This window comes from Hemiscyllium ocellatum, chromosome 28 (assembly GCF_020745735.1).
Source record: "Hemiscyllium ocellatum isolate sHemOce1 chromosome 28, sHemOce1.pat.X.cur, whole genome shotgun sequence".
Taxonomy (NCBI): domain Eukaryota; kingdom Metazoa; phylum Chordata; class Chondrichthyes; order Orectolobiformes; family Hemiscylliidae; genus Hemiscyllium; species Hemiscyllium ocellatum.
This window is the reverse complement of record NC_083428.1, coordinates 15150265-15170889: the sequence shown is the minus strand read 5'-3', so window position 1 is coordinate 15170889 and position 20625 is coordinate 15150265. Positions and strand designations below refer to the sequence as shown.

At 42.0% G+C, this 20625-nt stretch overlaps 1 protein-coding gene across 3 annotated transcripts in view; it reads left to right on the top strand.

Annotated features, from left to right (window-relative positions):
• LOC132828848 (mesoderm induction early response protein 2-like) overlaps positions 1–20625 on the top strand; it is a 71156-nt gene that overhangs the window by 26738 nt on the left and 23793 nt on the right. For all 3 annotated transcript variants that reach the window (XM_060845997.1, XM_060845996.1, XM_060845998.1), the window contains 4 exons: positions 1640–1774; positions 5749–5872; positions 13479–13567; positions 14532–14604. In XM_060845997.1, coding sequence (XP_060701980.1) covers positions 1640–1774; positions 5749–5872; positions 13479–13567; positions 14532–14604 — 421 coding nt within the window. The remainder of the gene's footprint in view (positions 1–1639; positions 1775–5748; positions 5873–13478; positions 13568–14531; positions 14605–20625) is intronic.

The window sequence follows — 20625 nt, the reverse complement described above, 5'->3', positions numbered from 1 at the left end:
TATCAGATATTATCTTTTCCAATGAGAGTCTGGTGTTACATTCAGGTGACCTTTACCTTGGTACAACTTTATTACAGCTTCGTTTCTCTTCACAGTAAGGCACACAAAAGCTTCAGATTGTCTTAGCTTATGCAGTTTTTAATTCCAAGCACAAGCCTCCACCCTTTGACAACTATAGATCAGTGGCACTGGGTTATCTCTCTGTAATTGGCTGCAGGTATAACATCTTACACAGTTCAAGCTTGCACATCACTGAAATGCACAGGTTGTGTCCATCCCAGGTCCTCATGATGTTTCCCAGACTTTCCTGTCTTTCTTCTTGAGGCTTTTCACATTGGATATTGTATTCAAGTAACCTCTGCCAGCTGCACTGTGTTAACTGACAATTAATTAGATACTTGAATATAAAAGAATACTGATTTTTTTGATCAGTTCCAACAAAGTTATGTGGTTACACCTAATGTTAGAATTCTTTACATAAGTTGTGTATTAATTTGTCCATTCAATCCATATTCCAATGTCTGCTAATTTCTGTATTCATTCCTCCTCATAATAACAGGGACTGCTTTTGCTGTTTGAAACTGGTTTGAATCCTTTCCTCTAATGCTTTTGGTGATTTTATTTTTGTATGTAAGTGGATCAATAGCTACTTCGGAATCTACATCTGTGATTATCTAAAGGATCTTAACTAATACCTACTCTTAATATCCTAACAGATGGACTAAATAATTCAAGAGAAACAGATGATTAGTGTGAAATATTCTTATCTGCATTAGCCATTGCAGCTGCACATTCTCACTCATTTAAGTAACCTTGAGCCTTGCAGAGCTGCTACTGTTCTACTTGCAGAGACTATATCAAGTAAATATTTTTCCATATGCTAACACTACCGTCAGCCATGTTCTACTGCATTAGCCATGGGCAGCCATTGGCCATTTTGTGCCGTTCAGTCATGGGCACCCCTAACAAGATTCCTGCATTGTCTACCTGGTGCTTTTTCTTTATTTGGCAATAGTCCACTCCTTTTGTACCTGTGCACTCTTTAGCTGTGGTGTGCCAGTCAACTATGTAGATCTCAGCCTTGTGTATTCTCTACAATTATGTTAGCTGCCGCTCCAGACCCGAAACACCGATTTTCCGTAGTTGCAACTGCAGACAGTTCATGTACATGTGGCCAGTCTGGACACTGCAAGTGTCCCTGACTTCCCAAATTGCACAGGAGAAACATTCCACTAGGTCCTGCTGCCTTACTGTGACCTAACCATGAATTACCCATTTTATGTTTATTTTCTCTAGTTTAAAAAATATTCAATATATACTAAGGACCTTACCTTATTCTTTGTAGTCAAATACCCTAAAGACCAATTTTTAACTTCTCAATACAAGTTAATTAAGATGAACAAGTGGAATTGAGTTAAAAATTAGTTAACAAAAAATAAATGAATTAAGCTTGGGCGATTTCAGCAAAATTGTCTCATGGAGACTCGTAATATGATTTCATCTAGTCTTGCCTTTTATAACTTCATTGCTTTGTTGTGACATGTTGTCTTAACAGTTGTAGTATTGCATATTTGTGTTCAAAGGAATTAGGAAAAAAGGAGCCAAGATTCATGTATGCTAATCTTAATTACATTTACAGGAAAGTGATGTGCCTTTCGAAGAACTTCTAGCACTTTATGGTTATGAAGCATCCGATCCAATCTCCGAGCATGAAAGTGAGGGCAGCTCACCCAGTGAGCTTGCTGATAACTTGCCAGAAATGACTCTGGATAAGGTAATCATTTGTTTTTAAAAGTTCAAAACAACATAAGTGGTACAATCAGCTAGTTAATGCCAATATCTGCCTACATTTTTATAAGAAGCAAGTGAATCTTGGTTGGTCCTGCTCATAAAGATCAAAGGGAAATGTCAACCTTTTATGTGAAATTTATTATGCGACCATGATGGAAATAATGTTTTTTGGGCTACTGAAAAATCTGAATGACTGATCAGAATGTGTCTGTCTTTGTTTCATTAAAGTTTCATTATATTCAGAATTCTTGTATATGGGGAGTCATTAAGAAATCCCACACTTGATTAATGTGCAATGGTTTTTGCTGGTGAAGTTTAGACTGTAGCTGAAATCCACAGCTTTATTAAAGGAAGCTCTTAGCTTCTCTGCCATTTTCTCTATCTAACAATTCTACTGTTTTGCCAAAAACTTTGCTATTGTCACCATGATTTCTTCATAGACCTGCAATGAGAATGTAAAATCTTACTTGACGACTTGCAACATTTTCTACTCTTTTTTTTTAAGAAGTACCAGCTGAAATATTTCTTGGAGTCTGCATAAAAGAATGGAATGATGGATAGTCATTTCTTAGAGACCCTATTAACGGAAAGCACAAACCAATTTGAAAATTTAATATACAATTAAACTGGTTAAAAATAGATAAAAAGCAGAGTTGCAGAATGGGGAAAGGGTGCAAAGTGAGCATAACAGCAGATACATCAATTTTGATAGTCTAAACTTGAAACTTGACTTTTTTTCTTTTAGATGCTGTGCTCTAATAGCAGTTCTTTTTTTTTTATCAACACCCTGAAACCTTAGATGCTTCATGTCTTGAAGTCAGTTTGAACCTCTGTCTTTTAATCTAATGACTAACATGCAATAAACCATTTGCTATTTGTTGTGACTGAGCTGACACTTGCTTTCTTGTCTTGCTATCTTGTAGCTTGACCACAGCAATCTTTTGTCCTATATAATTGAAGGATCAGTATTAAAGATTGTCAATTTATTGTGCAATTGGTATCAAGCTTAACAAATTCCATGAAATTGAACTAAACAGTGAAAACCTTTCAAATTGTGTACCAGTTACAAAGGGTGTTCCTTTCACATAATCAAGGAAAAATATATGTTAGTTTCTTTTCTTCATTAGTTACAATGACTGATTAAAATACTTCATAACTTTTGTATTTGTTCATGGAATGTGAGAATCACTGCTGAGACCATTATTTGTTGTCTATCCTTAATTACTTTCGATTTATCGTTGTGACATGTACCGAGAGACATTGAAAAGTAATTTAGAAGGTTATGTTGAACTGCCTTCTTTAACCACTGCAGTTCATATTGTAAAAGTCCTCCCACAATGTTGTTACAGAGGGTGCTTGAGGGTTTTGATTCAGAGGCGTTGAAAGAATGTCAATGTATTTTCAAGTTAGGGTTTTGTATGACATTGGGAATTTGGAGATGCTGGTGTTTCCCATTCACATGTTGCCCTTGTCCTTGTTATTGTTAAATGTTGGTTCTGGAGGTGCGTGTGAAGAAGTCTTAGTGAGTTGCTACAATGCATCTTTTTGATGATGTGCATTGTAGTGATTGTGTACCAGTGGTTGAAAGAATGAAATGTTTTAAGATGGTGGATTGACCATCAAGTGCACTGCTTTGTTCTTCTTGATGTTGAATTTCGTATGTGTTGGTGCAGTACTTTAAGACACTCCTGATTTATGCCTTTAAACAAGTGGAAAGGCTAATAGAGTCATAGAGATGTACAGCATGGAAGCAGACCCTTTGGTCCTTGCTGACCAGATATCCCAACCCAATCTAGTCCCACCTGCTAGCACCTGGCCCATATCCCTCTAAATCCTTCTTATTTATATACCCATCCAGATGCCTTTTAAATGTTGCAATTGTATCAGCCTCCACCACTTCCTCTGGCAGCTCATTCCATACACATACCCTCCTCTGCATGAAAAAGTTGCCCCTGAGGTCTCTTTTTTAACTTTACCCTCTCACCCTAAACCTATGCCCTCGAGTTCTGGACTCCCCACCCCTGGGAAAAGACTTTGTCTATTTATCCTATCCATGCCCCTGTGTTTTAGTAAACCTCTATAAGGTCACCCCTCAGCCTCCGACGCTCCAGGAAAAACAGCCCTGGCTATTCAACCTCTCCTTATAGCTTAAATTCTCCAACCCTGGCAACATCCTTGTAAATTATTTCTGAACCTTTTCACGTTTGACAACATCTTGCCAATAGGAAGGAGACCAGAATTGCACACAATATTCCAACAGTGGCCTAACCAATGTCCTGTACAGCTGCAACATGACCTCCCAACTCCTGTACTCAATACTCTGACCAATAAAGGAAAGCATACCAAATGCCACCTTCACTATCCTGTCTACCTTCAAGGAGCTATGAACCTGCACTCCAAGGTCTCTTTGTTCAGCAACACTTCTGAGGACCTTACTGTTTAAGTGTATAAGTCCTGCTCAGATTTGCTTTCTCAAAATGCTGCACCTCACATTTATCTAAATTAAATTCCATCTGCTACTTTTTAGCCCATTGGCCCATCTGATCAAGATCCTGTTGTAATCTGAGATAACCTTCTTCGCTGTCCACTACACCTCCGATTTTGGTGTCATCAGCAAACTTAATAACTATACCTCTTCTGCTCACATCCAAATCTTTTATATAAATGATCAAAAATAGTGGACCCAGTGGTTATCCACTGGTCACAGGCCTTCAGTCTGAAAAAAAATCCACCACCACCCATTGTCTTCTACCATTTGAGCCAGTTCTGTATCCAAATGGCGAGTTCGCCCTGTATTCCGTGAGATCTAACCTTGCTAACTAGTCTCCAATGGGGAACCTTGTGGAATGCCTTACTGAAGTCCAACTAGAGCACATCCACCATTCTGCCCTCATCAATCCTCTTTGTTACTTCTTCAAAAAAACTCATTCAAGTTTGTGAGATGTGATTTCCCACACACAAAGCCATGTTGACTATCCCTAATCAGTCATTGCCTTTCCAAATACATGTACATCCTGTCCCTCAGTATTCCCTCCAACAACTTGCCCACCACCGAGGTCAGGCTCACCGGTCTGTAGTTCCCTGGCTTGTCTTTACCACCTTTCTTAAACAGTGGCACCACGTTTGCCAATCTCCTGTCTTCCGGCACCTCATCTGTGACCATTGATGATATAAATATCTCAGCAAGAGGCCCAGCAATCACTTCCCTAGCTTCCCACAGAGTTTTAGGGTACAGCTGATCAGGTCCTGGGGATTTATTCACCTTTAACCATTTCAAGACATCCAGTACTTCCTCCTCTGTAATATGGACATTTTTTTAAGATTTCACCATCTATTTCCCTACATTCTATATCTTCCATGTCCTTTTCTACAGTAAATACTGATGCAAAATACTCGTTTAGTATCTCCCCCATTTTCTGCAGCTCCACACAAAGGCCGCCTTGCTGATCTTTGAGGAGCCCTATCCTCTCCCTAGTTACCCTTTTTTGTCCTTAATGTATTTGTAAAGTCCCTTTGGATTCTCCTTAACTCAGCTTTGGCAAAGCTATCTCATGTCCCCTTTTTGCCCTCCTGATTTCTCTTTTAAGAATACTCCTACTACCTTTATACTCTTCTAAGGATTCACTCGATCTATCCTGTCTTTTTCTTCCTTCTTTTTCTTAACCAAAACCTCAATTTCTTTAGTCATTAGCTTGGGGAGTCACGAGATGTATCATTCAACACGGAATATGCTGTCTCTGATATGTTCTTTTAGTTGCAGTATTTGAGAGTCAGGAATTTGATGATAGTAATGCCATTGAGTGTCAAGTAAAGTGGTTCAACCTTTATTAGAGATGCCCATTTCCTGCTCCGAATGTTACTTACATGTTATCAACCAAAGTTGTCTAGGTCCTGCTGCAAATCTGCAGAAATATGAATAAATAAGCATATGTGATGAACCCTGCCTTTTATTGACAGGAGCAAATAGCTAAAGATCTTCTTTCTGGAGAAGAGGAGGAAGAGACCCAGTCTTCAGCAGATGATTTAACTCCGTCTGTCACTTCCCATGAGGCATCTGATCTTTTTCCCCACCCTCTGAGATGTAAGTTCAAAAACATGATGGTTTACAAGGTTCTTATGTATGCAGAAGGCTAAATCAGCCATTTTCAAGCATTTATATAGAATAACCATATACACATTCCTTTGTTGCATCTATTATTTCTAAATTATACCATGGTTTTTGCACCTCCTTTTGTTATGATTCCAGCTAACAGTAATACTGAAGCTGACAGTTTCTAAAGTGAAACCCTGACTTGGTCGACTTCAAATCCTACTTTTGCAATTTAGTCATCATGCTGGTCAGCCATTCAGCATACCTTACAAGAGGGTATCAATGTATTTTTAACATAAGAGCATAAATGTCTATTGGACACACAGAGGAGAAAAAGAAACATAAAGTAGTTCACACTTGTTTAATGACATTATATCACTCAGGACTACTTTTCAACCCCAACTTGTTTGAACGGTGCTAAAGTAACAGAATCTTTCCTGACATAGACCTATTTGCTCTGCCTAACCTCTGGATGTTTCTCTTTATTGATAACAAAACTTGTTTCTTTCTCTGTCAACATGTGGCACAAGAAATCTCATTGATAGGCAATAGCCCAATTGTTTTTCTTCGACTGTGGGTTTTTTCTAAAGCATCTAACTACTGAATTTCAGGATTCCAGGAGAAAGTGAGGACTGTGTTCCGGATTCTTTAAAGCTTCATTTTAAATGCATGTAAACAAATTGCCAGACAGCCTGGTGGCTCTCTGAGAACCCAAAAATTAAAGTCCTTTTCTTAACCCATGCAATATAGCTTAATGCCCACACTTAAAGTTTTACATGATTTTGTTGACATTAGATTCCAATTTTCTACAAAATAATAATTTATCATGAGCTATCATTACATTTTCTGCCTAGAAATCCATTCTATATGTTCAGCAGTTTGCTTAAAAAGATATTCCAAATCAGTTTTAGCATTGTACAGGTTTGAACTTGTTTTAATCATAACTTTAGCTCTACTGTTATCTTCCTCTTGAGAATGAATAAAGTATGATCTAATACAGTTTGCACAGGAAGGTGAAAAAAGAACAATTCATTGTTCAAATATTTTATGAAAATCTGCTTTATTCAATGTTGAATATATTTCACATATGATGTTTGGCTGTTAGAACACAAGAACCACCAGGATGACATTTCAGATAGGGAAGACCAATGATTTATAATCACTCACCCATTCTAATTTTTCTTCCTTTCTAATGAAATGTTTCGTTAAATCCTTTTCATATCTCAGGAGTGAAATCCCATTTTAAAAATTTCCATCCAACAATCTATACAGGTATTTAGTTCCAAATGTTGATTTTCCATTTGTTAAAGAAACTATAGTTTGAATTTATGCAGCTTGGTTCTAAAATCTATGAAAAGGTAGACAACTAGGGCAACTTTTAACTTTTAAGTCTGTTAATTCAGAACAAAATGTTAAATTTCAACTACCATAGCGTCCAGAGGAAGAGAAATTACAGTTTGTAATTTCATAATTCAGCTCAGTAAGTTTTAGTATTGTAGCCTTTTATTAGACTAATTGTGAGAGCATTCATTATCTGCTCTGAAGTAAGAGCCCAAGCATGGTCAATGTATTCCAAAGCTGATCTTAAATCATTTACAATTTTAATAATCACTTTCAACTCTTACTGTATTATGAATTTAAGAGAATTAACTTTAATGTTAGTTGAAAATGTGTTGCTGGTTAAAGCACAGCAGGTCAGGCAGCATCCAAGGAATAGGAAATTTGACGTTTCGGACATAAGCCCTTCATCAGGAATGAGGAGAGGGTGCCAGGCAGGCTAAGATAAAAGGTAGGGAGGAGGGACTTGGGGGAGGGGCGATGGAGATGTGATAGGTGGAAGGAGGTCAAGGTGAAGGTGATAGGCCGGAGTGGGGTGGAGGCGGAGAGGTTAGGAAGAAGATTGCAGGTTAGGAGGGCGGTGCTGAGTTGAGGGAACCGACTGAGACAAGGTGGGGGGAGGGGAAATGAGGAAACTGGAGAAATCTGAGTTCATCCCTTGTGGTTGGAGGGTTCCCAGGCGGAAGATGAGGCGCTCTTCCTCCAACCGTCGTGTTGTTATGTTTTGCCGGTGGAAGAGTCCAAGGACCTGCATGTCCTCGGTGGAGTGGGAGGGAGAGTTAAAGTGTTGAGCCACGGGGTGGTTGGGTTGGTTGGTCTGGGCGTCCCTGAAGTGTTCTCTGAAGCGTTCCGCAAGTAAGCGGCCCGTCTCCCCAATGTAGAGGAGGCCACATCGGGTGCAGCGGATGCAATAGATGATGTGTGTGGAGGTACAGGTGAACTTGTGGCGGATCTGGAAGGATCCCTTGGGGCCTTGGAGGGATGTGAGGGAGGAGGTGTGGGCGCAAGTTTTACATTTCCTGCAGTTGCAGGGGAAGGTGCCGGGAGTGGAGGTTGGGTTGGTGGGGGGTGTGGACCTGACGAGGGAGTCACGAAGGGAGTGGTCTTTGCGCAACGCTGATAGGGGAGGGGAGGGAAATATATCCCTGGTGGTGGGGTCTGTTTGGAGGTGGCGGAAATGACGGCGGATGATACGTTGTATACGGAGGTTGGTGGGGTGGTAGGTGAGAACCAGTGGGGTTCTGTCTTGGTGGCGGTTGGAGGAGCGGGGCTCAAGGGCGGAGGAGTGGGAAGTGGAGGAGATGCGGTGGAGGGCATCGTCGATCACGTTTGGGGGGAATCTGCGGTCCTTGAAGAAGGAGGCCATCTGGGCTGTGCGGTGTTGGAACTGGTCCTCCTGGGAGTAGATGCGGCGGAGACGAAGGAATTGGGAATATGGGATGGAGTTTTTACAGGGGGCAGGGTGGGAGGAGGTGTAGTCCAGATAGCTGTGCGAGTCAATCGGTTTATAGTAGATGTCTGTGTTGAGTCGGTCACCCGAGATAGAAATGGAAAGGTCTAGGAAGGGGAGGGAGGAGTCTGAGACAGTCCAGGTGAATTTGAGGTCGGGATGGAAGGTGTTAGTAAAGTTGATGAACTGTTCAACCTCCTCGTGGGAGCACGAGGCAGCGCCGATACAGTCATCGATGTAGCGGAGGAAAAGTTGGGGGGTGGTGCCAGTGTAGTTGCGGAAGATGGACTGTTCCACATATCCTACAAAGAGACAGGCATAGCTGGGGCCCATGCGGGTGCCCATGGCAACTCCTTTCGTTTGGAGGAAGTGGGAGGATTGAAAAGAGAAGTTATTCAGGGTGAGGACCAGTTCAGTCAGTCGAAGGAGGGTGTCAGTGGAAGGGTACTGGTCGGTACGGTGGGAAAGGAAGAAGCGGAGGGCTTTGAGTCCTTCGTGATGGGGGATGGAGGTGTACAAGGACTGGATGTCCATCGTGAAAATAAGGCGTTGGGGACCGGAGAAGCGAAAATCCTGGAGGAGGTGGAGGGCGTGGGTGGTGTCCCGAACATAGGTGGGGAGTTCTTGGACTAAAGGGGACAGAACCGTGTCAAGGTATGCGGAGGTGAGTTCGGTGGGGCAGGAGCAGGCTGAGACAATGGGTCGGCCGGGGCATTCAGGTTTGTGGATTTTGGGCAGGAGGTAGAAACGGGCGGTGCGGGGTTGTGGGACTATGAGGTTGGAGGCGGTGGATGGGAGATCCCCTGAGGTGATGAGGTTATGGATGGTCTGGGAGATGATGGTATGGTGGTGGGAGGTGGGGTCGTGGTCGAGGGGGCGATAAGAGGAGGTGTCCGCGAGTTGGCGTTTGGCCTCAGCGGTATAAAGGTCGGTGCGCCAAACTTCTACCGCGCCTCCCTTGTCTGCCGGTTTGATGGTGAGGTTGGGATTGGAGTGGAGGGCTGCACATTCTGAGGGTGAGAGGTTGGAGTGGGTAAGAGGGGTGGACAGGTTGAGTCGTATAATGTCGCGGCGGCAGTTGGCTATAAATAGATGGAGGGCGGGTAAGAGGCCAGCACGGGGTGTCCAGGTGGATGGGGTGCGTTGGAGGCGGGAGAAGGGGTCGTCAGAGGGTGGGCGGGAGTCTTGGTTGTGAAAGTAGGCACGGAGGCGAAGGCGGCGGAAGAATTGTTCAATATCTCGCCGCGTGTTGAACTCATTGATTCGAGGGCGTAGGGGAATGAAGGTGAGGCCTCTGCTGAGGACTAATCTTTGGCGTAGGGGAATGACCACGACCCCACCTCCCACCACCAAACCATCATCTCCCAGACCATCCATAACCTCATCACCTCAGGGGATCTCCTATCCACCGCCTCCAACCTCATAGTCCCACAACCCCGCACCGCCCGTTTCTACCTCCTGCCCAAAATCCACAAACCTGAATGCCCCGGCCGACCCGTTGTCTCAGCCTGCTCCTGCCCCACCGAACTCATCTCCCAATAGCTTGACACGGTTCTGTCCCCTTTAGTCCAAGAACTCCCCACCTACGTTCGGGACACCACCCACGTCCTCCACCTCCTCCAGGATTTTCGCTTCCCCGGTCCCCAACGCCTTATTTTCACGATGGACATCCAGTCCCTGTACACCTCCATCCCCCATCACGAAGGACTCAAAGCCCTCCGCTTCTTCCTTTCCCGCCGCACCAACCAGTACCCTTCCACTGACACCCTCCTTCGACTGACTGAACTGGTCCTCACCCTGAATAACTTCTCTTTTCAATCCTCCCACTTCCTCCAAACTAAAGGAGTTGCCACGGGCACCCGCATGGGCCCCAGCTATGCCTGTCTCTTTGTAGGATATGTGGAACAGTCCATCTTCCGCAACTACACTGGCACCACCCCCCACCTTTTCCTCCGCTACATCGATGACTGTATCGGCGCTGCCTCGTGCTCCCACGAGGAGGTTGAACAGTTCATCAACTTTACTAACACCTTCCATCCCGACCTCAAATTCACCTGGACTGTCTCAGACTCCTCCCTCCCCTTCCTAGACCTTTCCATTTCTATCTCGGGTGACCGACTCAACACAGACATCTACTATAAACCGACTGACTCCCACAGCTATCTGGACTACACCTCCTCCCACCCTGCCCCCTGTAAAAACTCCATCCCATATTCCCAATTCCTTCGTCTCCGCCGCATCTACTCCCAGGAGGACCAGTTCCAACACCGCACAGCCCAGATGGCCTCCTTCTTCAAGGACCGCAGATTCCCCCCAAACGTGATCGACGATGCCCTCCACCGCATCTCCTCCACTTCCCGCACCTCCGCCCTTGAGCCCCGCTCCTCCAACCGCCACCAAGACAGAACCCCACTGGTTCTCACGTACCACCCCACCAACCTCCATATACAACGTATCATCCGCCGTCATTTCCGCCACCTCCAAACGGACCCCACCACCAGGGATATATTTCCCTCCCCTCCCCTATCAGCGTTCCGCAAAGACCACTCCCTTCGTGACTCCCTCGTCAGGTTCACACCCCCCACCAACCCAACCTCCACTCCCGGCACCTTCCCCTGCAACCGCAGGAAATGTAAAACTTGCGCCCACACCTCCTCCCTCACTTCCCTCCAAGGCCCCAAGGGATCCTTCCATATCCGCCACAAGTTCACCTGTACCTCCACACACATCATCTATTGCATCCGCTGCACCCGATGTGGCCTCCTCTACATTGGGGAGACGGGCCGCTTACTTGCGGAACGCTTCAGAGAACACCTCAGGGACGCCCGGACCAACCAACCCAACCACCCCGTTGCTCAACACTTTAACTCTCCCTCCCACTCTTCCGAGGACATGCAGGTCCTTGGACTCCTCCACTGGCAAAACATAACAACACGACGGTTGGAGGAAGAGCGCCTCATCTTCCGCCTGGGAACCCTCCAACCACAAGGGATGAACTCAGATTTCTCCAGTTTCCTCATTTCCCCTCCCCCCAACTTGTCTCAGTCGGTTCCCTCAACTCAGCACCGCCCTCCTAACCTGCAATCTTCTTCCTAACCTCTCCGCCCCCACCCCACTCCGGCCTATCACCTTCACCTTGACCTCCTTCCACCTATCACATCTCCATCGCCCCTCCCCCAAGTCCCTCCTCCCTACCTTTTATCTTAGCCTGCCTGGCACCCTCTCCTCATTCCTGATGAAGGGCTTATGCCCGAAACGTCGAATTTCCTATTCCTTGGATGCTGCCTAACCTGCTGTGCTTTAACCAGCAACACATTTTCAACTGTGATCTCCAGCATCTGCAGACCTCATTTTTTACCCGATAACTTTAATGTTAGTCCAGTGATGTGATTGGTCTATGGGTGCATCACCACTAAATCTGAATTTCTAATAGGTACAATAATCTCAGTACAGAAACTGGTAAAATGTGTGATTGGGTAACTCTCGGTCACCAACTTCCCTCTCAATTTGGTGAGATCTAGTTCTGCTACTCCTTCCAAATACTTAACGTTGAATTATTTTCAGCACTTTTTGACTTGCATTCATGAGGTTGTACAGTCTTGTCACTTTTTATTTTTAAAACTAAGGATGAAAATCAAACAGGGACTTGACAAGGTCAGCAAAGTGTGGATTCTCTGCTCCTGGGATGCTGCCTAACCTGCTGTGCTTTCCCAGCAACACACACTCAACTCTGTGACATAAAGGGTTGGATCATAGACATTCATGACTATTGCCTGCTGGTTTTTGGCATGTTGTATGCAGAGAGTCATGAGGCTCTCATTGATGCCAACAGGGACCTCCAAGACCCAGTTGACAAAGTTGTTCTTTGATAGCGCATTCAATTCTGTGTGTCCTGGTTTTTCCTCTCCAAGAGAAGGTGGAACCACCTCCTCCTCCTACTGCTACTATTACTACTATTACTTGTGTTAATGGGTTCAAAATTATAATGTCCTCTGATGAAGAAGTTTGTCCTAAGTTCCCTACTGGATTTATTGGTAACTACCAACCTTGTATTTGTGGCCTCTAGCCCTGTTCCAACTTGCAAATGGAAACATTTTTCTGACGTCTACTTTTCAAACCCAAAATTTTGAAGACCTCCATCAGGTCACACATCAGTCTTCTGATTTCCAGAAAAGAGCTTATTTTCCCTGATATACATTATCCCTGTTCTAGCATAATTGTAGCAAATCTGGTCTTGTACCTTCTCCAGTGCCTCAAAACTTGTTACTGTACTGTAGATGTCAAACTATTAACAGGACTCCAACTCATGAAGTTGCAATGTCCACTGACCAACTGGTTAGCATGTGGAAGGGAAACAGAGTAGCATCTTGTAGACTTTACAAATGTCAGTTCATTCATTGAGAATTAACTGCTGAAGGCCCACAAGCTTGCAAAACTGCTGAAACTTCTAGCCACATTGTGTTTGTGTCTCTTTTGTCTGAAATCATATCTTAAATCACCTCAAAAATTTGCATCTTGGATCAGTGTTTCAGTTTTTCAAAAAATATATCTTGATCATTGATGGGTTCAGATTCTATTTGGAATATGCTGAGAATTAGCATTGTTGAAACATTTAATTTGGTGACATTTTGCAAAAATGAGCTCCAAAATACTGTTCATTTTATTGATATAAATGCATAATTTTTTTTAATGTTGCACTTTTTGGTCAGAATAATTAACACAATAATTACATGACAATAAATGAAATGCAATAAAAATATGATTTCTTTGATTAATTGTAATTAAATTATAAACTTATTTTGTTTCCAGCTAATTCTATTGAGGATGATAAGGAACTGTCATTATCAGATGAGGATTCTGAAGAAGATGATTCCATTTTATCTAATGACTGTAAAAAGGTACAATTTATATTTTCATTCCTTCACTATTGAAAACTAGTTATTGTGTCGGTCCAGGTAAGTTACTATCAGCTGGGGACATCTGTCACAACATAACTTTTGAGCATTGAATTATGCTTTCTCTTCAAAACAACTTTAACCATTTTTCTTTTTTAGTTTTATTCATTCATTTTTGTTTTGTTCCCACTCTTGCTATTTGTTAACACTGCCAATCTCTAGTTCTAGCACTGAGTCATTGTTATGTAATGTGGAGTGGAAACTATCTAATTTTTAGAACTGGGCTGTGCCAGAAGGTTCATCACAATTGATGTGAGTGATTCTGAGCTGACATGATTAGCTAACTTACCTAGTCTTTGCTGTCTAATAATATGTGCTGAAAAAAAAAACACAGATTATTGAATGATGAAATTATTGATGCTGATTGTGATGTCTCCTTTGGAATATTCATCTGATAGCTTGTCAAAACTGATCCAGCTCACATGTATAATGGTTAATTGAGATATTGAAGGATTCTCTTTGCTTACTACTGAACTGTACCGGATCGCGAATCAACAAGAACATTTTGATGGTGGAAGATGAGTCTGAGATATGTTTTATTACCTAAATAGCTTGTTCAATTTCTTGTTTAATGTTTGGGAAAGCAGTGACTATAATGTACACTGGTTATTTAACAGTTAAGTTTTACAGTTAATTTTGAATCCTATAAGCAACTGCTGTTCTTAAAAAAAAATTCTCGCCCTGATATCAAATCACTCCATGGTCTTGCTGTTGCACCTCTCACCCTTGAGTGGTTTCAACATATCACTGTATATACTGGTATGCCAAAGTAGAAGCTTATCCCTTGGTGAAGACTGAATGATATAATCAGCTTTGGTCAAAAGTTGTTGCAATTTGGTTGAGACTTGAGAATATATTTCACACCTTAAAGAAGAAAGTACTAAAAGTATATTTTGGTTTATTTCAGGAAATTATGGTTGGGCCTCAGTATCAAGCCCCTATTCCACCATTTATTGGCCGATATAGACAAAATGAGAAAGGTAAGAATAGGAGAAAGAATATAATTTTTTCTTCATTGGTGTTTCTTTTTTTCTTAGTCCTCTGGACTTAATGATTGATTCTTCTTTCATATATAGCACTGTTTGAAATATATGCATTTGCATGACCCATTTCATAGTTAAAATTTTATCAATTACCATAAAGTCTTAACAAATATATAAATACTTGTATACATTTCTAAACTGAATGCTTCATTTTGCACAATACAACATTCTAGGATAGTAATGAATACCTTTGTACCGTTTGATATTTTAATATTAATAAGTAATGTGCATTTTATTGAAATGCATTTACTCCTGTACTATTGTAGCAGGGCCAACAGGCTTCAATACTTGGCACTTGCCTTTCTGATATGAATTCAAGCATTAATCAAAATTTATTTTGATTCAATGTAGAGATACTGACCGCTCCTCTTACCATTATCAACTTCCCTAGCTGGTAGCTCACGCTAAGTTCAGTAATGCAGAAACTTGACATTCATCTATGTGAAGAGCTGTGTTTTCTTTCCCATGACAGTGCTGTTGCCAACAATGGACTTTAACAGTGGCAACCATCTTGTCACTGCCTTGTCCCATAGTCTCTAGTCATCTGTAGGTGATACTTATCTGGCTGATTGAATTCATATTCCAGTCCTTCACAAATTGTTACAAAGTCCAAATTCCTGCTCTAAGTCCTGTGCTTTTTTGCAATTTGATTCTTCCCACTCTCCCCTTGTACCTTATACTTTGCTATTGATATGAAAAGTCTCCTACCTTTTTGCTCCAGATGTCTCCACACTCTCGCTCGTTCTACTTCAATCATCTCCATTACGTTTGCTGTCATTCCTGGTAATCTGACACAGTTCTGCAGTTGTTCTCTATCTCTAATTGAAACCTAAGTACAGAATTTTGGTCCAAAGCAGTAAAATAAAGAAAACAAAGTTTAGAAAGTTAAACATTACTTCTTTGTAAAAAGTAGAAAAACAAAGAAACTCAATTAATACTTCAACACCACAGTCCATAAATGCCTAGCCATGCTGGGCTCGCACTCATTGTCTCATTTTTAATTTTCTAATTTTTAGAACTGGTCTGCTGGAAGGTACATCACAATTGATTTGATTAACTCTGAACAGAGGTGATCAGTCAGCTTACCTGTTCTTGATGTGGAGGTGCCAGTGTTGGACTGAGATCAGAGGTCACATGACACTAGGTTATAGTGCAACAGGTTTATTTGAAATCACAAACCTTTGGAGTGCTGTCCCTTCGTCAGGTGACTTGGTGAAGGAGCAGTGCTCTGAAAGCTTGAGATTTCAAATAAACTTTTGGACCATAACCTGGCATTGTGTGGCTTCTGACCTTATCTATTCTTGATTGCTGTCTAGTTATTGTCTACTTGAAAAAAAGCACAGCACAGATTATTGAACGAAGAGATTATTCGCATTGATTGTGATGCATCCTCTAGGTACCCTGTCAAAACTGAATGATCAGGCTCACATGTATAATCCTATATTCTCACTTTCAAAAGTCCTTTAAAGTATTGTTCAGCCAATCGTTTGATCACTTCACTTCGTTCAATGTACTTGTTCTTCCTTTTCATTCCATATTTTTTCTGCTTCACACTGTCAAGTATTCTGAAAGCCTTTTCAGTGTGTAAGATTTTCCATAAGCATATTTTTGTGAATGACTAAATTTGACTGTTTAGAATTGCTACACCATCTAATTTAATGGGTAAATTATTACTTTTCTGCTGAGAATATCTGGTATAGATGTGTGAGTAAAAATAAAACAAAAAATTGATTCAGTATCCAATGATATGTGTCAGTTTTGTGGATCTAGTGCTTTACAAGTTAGTTCAGGTGACCATTCATATAGTTGAATGAGCTAGAGGTTTAACCTCAACCATTATTTTAAAATGGAGTGCGATTTATTTACATCTGTACCTTTTTATAAACTGAAATACTGCTCAGTTGAGCTAATAATAAGATCAAAGAAGCCAAAGCGCACAGTTAATCCATTGAGTATACTTTTTTTAAATAACCGTTAAGTTTAATTTGCCTGAGTTTAATTATCGTAGTACCAATAAATGCCAGTTAGTGGTGGCGATAAGCTTATGGATCCTACTATTGTCATTATTTGATATCATGCACTGGTGTTGATTCTAAGTATTATACTCATCTTATTTTGTGTATACCTATCTGGCTACAGCACTGCAAAAAAAATACGTAAATTACATCAATGAACATTAGTGCATTATTCAAAATAAATTGGCAGTTGTGGCTGCTTATAACTACTTGCAACACAATAACAACTTCTATTAATGTAACAATTTTGATCGAATCAGCTGTCCCAAGTCACTTCACAGGGCCATTCTGAAACAAAACGTGATACTGTGGCACATAAGTTGTTTGAGCAGATGACTTAACTTGGTCAAAGCATGTCTTAAAGGAAATAAAAACGTAAGCTAAGGTGGCAGAAAGTTGTATGGACAGAATTCCAGAGATTAAGGTATGGCCATCAGTAGTAGAGCAATTAAAATCAGGAATGCTGAAGAATCTAGAATTAGAGGAATGCAGATACCCCTGGGTTTTATTAGGAGGGTAGGTTTAGGTTTCAAATGATTGAGAGCTCTGGAAAAAAATGAAACATCCGGATTTCATCGCAAACCTGAAAATGACTTCTCTGAACATCATGCTTTTGTGCTGGATGTTAGTCTGTTCTGAGAGACTTGGCTTCTCTCTCCATTCTGTTGCTCTTTTCCTATAATTAAAGGCACTATGACTATCTGGCTCTTTCCCTGTGGCAGCTGTGACTGAGACACTTCGGTTCCGTGCTAAATGTGTGACTAGCCACAGTTTATACTGTTTTTAAAGTTTCAGCTTAATTCTGTTCCTGGTCAGAAACTCACTGTCGTCAAAGTACAATACTTCCCAATGCACCTTTTGATATTCTACCCCCAAATAGCCTTCTGCCTTCATTCGCAACATTTCTCTCCAAACATGAACAACAGTCATTGGTGCTTCATATTCACTCCATCCTACATAAACGTTGTCCCACTAAGGGACCCCTATTTCTCAGTCTGAGCTCCCACCTATTATTTTTCTTGAATTGAATTTAATTTATTGTCACATGTACCGAGGCACAGTTAAAAGCTTTGTCTTGCGAGCAATAGAGGCAGATCACATAGTTAAATAGTGTAGACAGTTAAATAATAGGTAAACAACGGCAAAAACAAAAACATTAATACGGGTGAATGTTAAGAGTTTGTGAGTCCATTCAGTATTCTAACAACAGTAGGGTAGAAACTGTTTTGAAACTGTCTGGTGCGTGTGTTCAGGTTTCTGTACCTTCTCCCCTATGGTAGAGGTTGTAGAAAAACATTGCCAGGTTGGGATGGGTCTTTGAAAATGCTGGAGGCCTTTCCTTGACAGTGGGCCTGGTAGATGGATTCTACAGATGGGAGGTTGGCCTTTGTGATTGTCTGGGCTGAGGTCACCATTCTCTGTAATTGTCTCCGATCTTGAATGAGTTGCCATACATCCAGACAGAATGCTCTTGATAGTATACCTATAAAAGTTGGCAAGGGTATTCACCATCCTGCCAAATTTCCTCTGTGCTGTTAATGTGTAGGGGGACATGAGTAACATCCCGCAGAAAGTCAATAATGAGTTCCTTGATTTTGCTGGCATTGAGAGCTAGGTTGTTCTCGGTGTACCGTTTTTCCAGGTCTTCCACCTCATCTCTGTAGTCTGTTTCGTCACCATCTGAGATTCAACCGACTATGGTGGTGTCATGAGCGAACTTGTAAACGTCTTTAGTCTGGTTACAGGGGAACCTCGATTGTCCAAATACCAATTATCTGAAAATTGGATTATCTGAAGGAGATCTCGAGGTCCCAATAGAAACATTACATCAAAGACGTGTTTCCAGCAGTGATTGTGTCTTTTGTTTACAGTGATTAAACAGGCACTGTCTCCAAATGACTGATCTCCTGCACTCTCTCTCTCCCCACACTTTCCCTGGAGTTCTACAGAGGGGTGCACCCTAACCCCACCCCACCCCAGGAATAATCTCTCCAACATTGTCCTGTACAGGGCAAACATGGAACCTGCCAAAAATTTACAGTAAAAAGCTGTGTGTGTATCTGTGTGCTATTTGGAGACTTATCCCACAAAAGCAGCAGCGGTCTTGTTGTTGGTATGCAGTCCAGATGCCCCGGAGAAGGGCCAAGGTTGGTCGGGGTTGGGGGACAGGGTTGGACCGGTTGGGGTTCAGGGTTGGACCAGAGTTGGGGGCAGGGTTGGATAGGGTTGGGGGCGTGATCTTGCATGCTTTGTGCTGGGGGGAACAGGGGCGGTGTTGGGGGCAGCATCTTGCGCGCTGTGCACTGCTGTAGTCTCCTGAATAGGGAGCAGACTTTAAAACTGCGAGCCCCAGAGGAAAGGCATTTAATCGATTTTTGGAATAAGGGATTATCTGAACGAAATAGTGCCCACCCATCATGTTCGGATAATCAAGTTTTCCCTGGATTTGGTGACACAGTCATGGGTATACAGCGAGCACAATAAAGGATTGAGTACGTACCCCTGGGGGACTCCAGTGTTGTGTGTTAGTGAGGATGAAATATTGTCCCCAATTTTCACTGATTATGGCCTGAGGGTCAGAAAACTTTTCAACCTATGATCCCAACCACCTAGAAGGACAAGGACAGCAGGCACTTTGGAATACTACCTTTTGCAAGGAGCTCTTCATAATCCAATGAGCTATTACTACGGCTTCCCTCCCTTCACATTGATTCAGTGAAGCCCCGGCCACCCCAGTCCCAAACTCACTTCATTCTTTCTCTAGTTTTCCTCAGTGACTGCTCATATCTTAGTGGTTCAGACTTTTCTTCCATGTTCTTTTCTCCCATGTTCCCCAGGACTCCTGAGACTCCTTGCCAGCAGCTAATTAGCTGTACAGTTTCAGCCTTTTACCAATCAGCTGACTGCTGCTGTGCCTGAATATCCCTAGATCCCAGATCCTATCTCTTTGGTTTTCCTTTCCAGCTGAGTTGATTTACTTCTGATACCAACTCCTTTTTCCTTTGGCCAGACTGTAGTCCAGCCCACACTGTTGTCAACAATTGCTTACCTTGCAGCTGCTCACTCTCTTTTCCTAAGACTCCGTTTCACACAGCAGCACTCCAGCGATGAATCACTGACACAATTCCAGCTCTCTGGCTGCTGAGCGCAGAATCCCACTGCTTGTGGCTGTCCTTTTTACCAACCATGTGAAGCAAGCTAACAGCACTTTAGCAGTATGTAATCACCTTTTCTGACTACTTCTCACAAACTGACTGACACTTGAACTGATTTGAGAAACCAGGCTCTACCCTTGTCTCTAGATAAATCAAATGAAAAACCTTAGATTGCTTTGAGCTTAAATGTTGCAATCTCAACAAACTGACTGCCCCACCGTACTAATGGATGAAAATAAATGCATTTTATTTTTTAAACTGTACTTTATCGCATAACTGATATTAAAGATTTTCACTGTTCAAGCACTCTGACCTTTAAAGTTGACGTAACTATCTGTTCTTCTAATCCTAGTCTCTTGAATATTCTCAATGTTAATTGCTCCATTTATGATAGGTACACATTCAGCTGCCCCAGACCTATTTCCCTTCCTAAATCTCTCAAATGTCCTTCTCTGCTTTAAGTTGCTCCTTTAAACCCTACCTCTTTGACCATGTATTGTTCCATCAGCCCCAATGTCACTTATATTGGTATGTCAAATTTTGCTTTATAATTTGCTTTCTTGCTATGTTAAAGGAGCTTTGAATTACAATTTGTTGGTGTTGGTGATGCTGGAGGGGATTACAGAGATGGGAAGGGGTGAAACTATAACAGAAAATTGAAAGCAGGCTGATAATTTTAATATTGGTTTGTTGCTTGATTGTGGTAAGCCAGTGAATGTAGAAGTGATGGGGTTTTTTGTTCCTCTTTTTAACTTTTGTTCATTTGACATGATTGCATTTAGACAGTT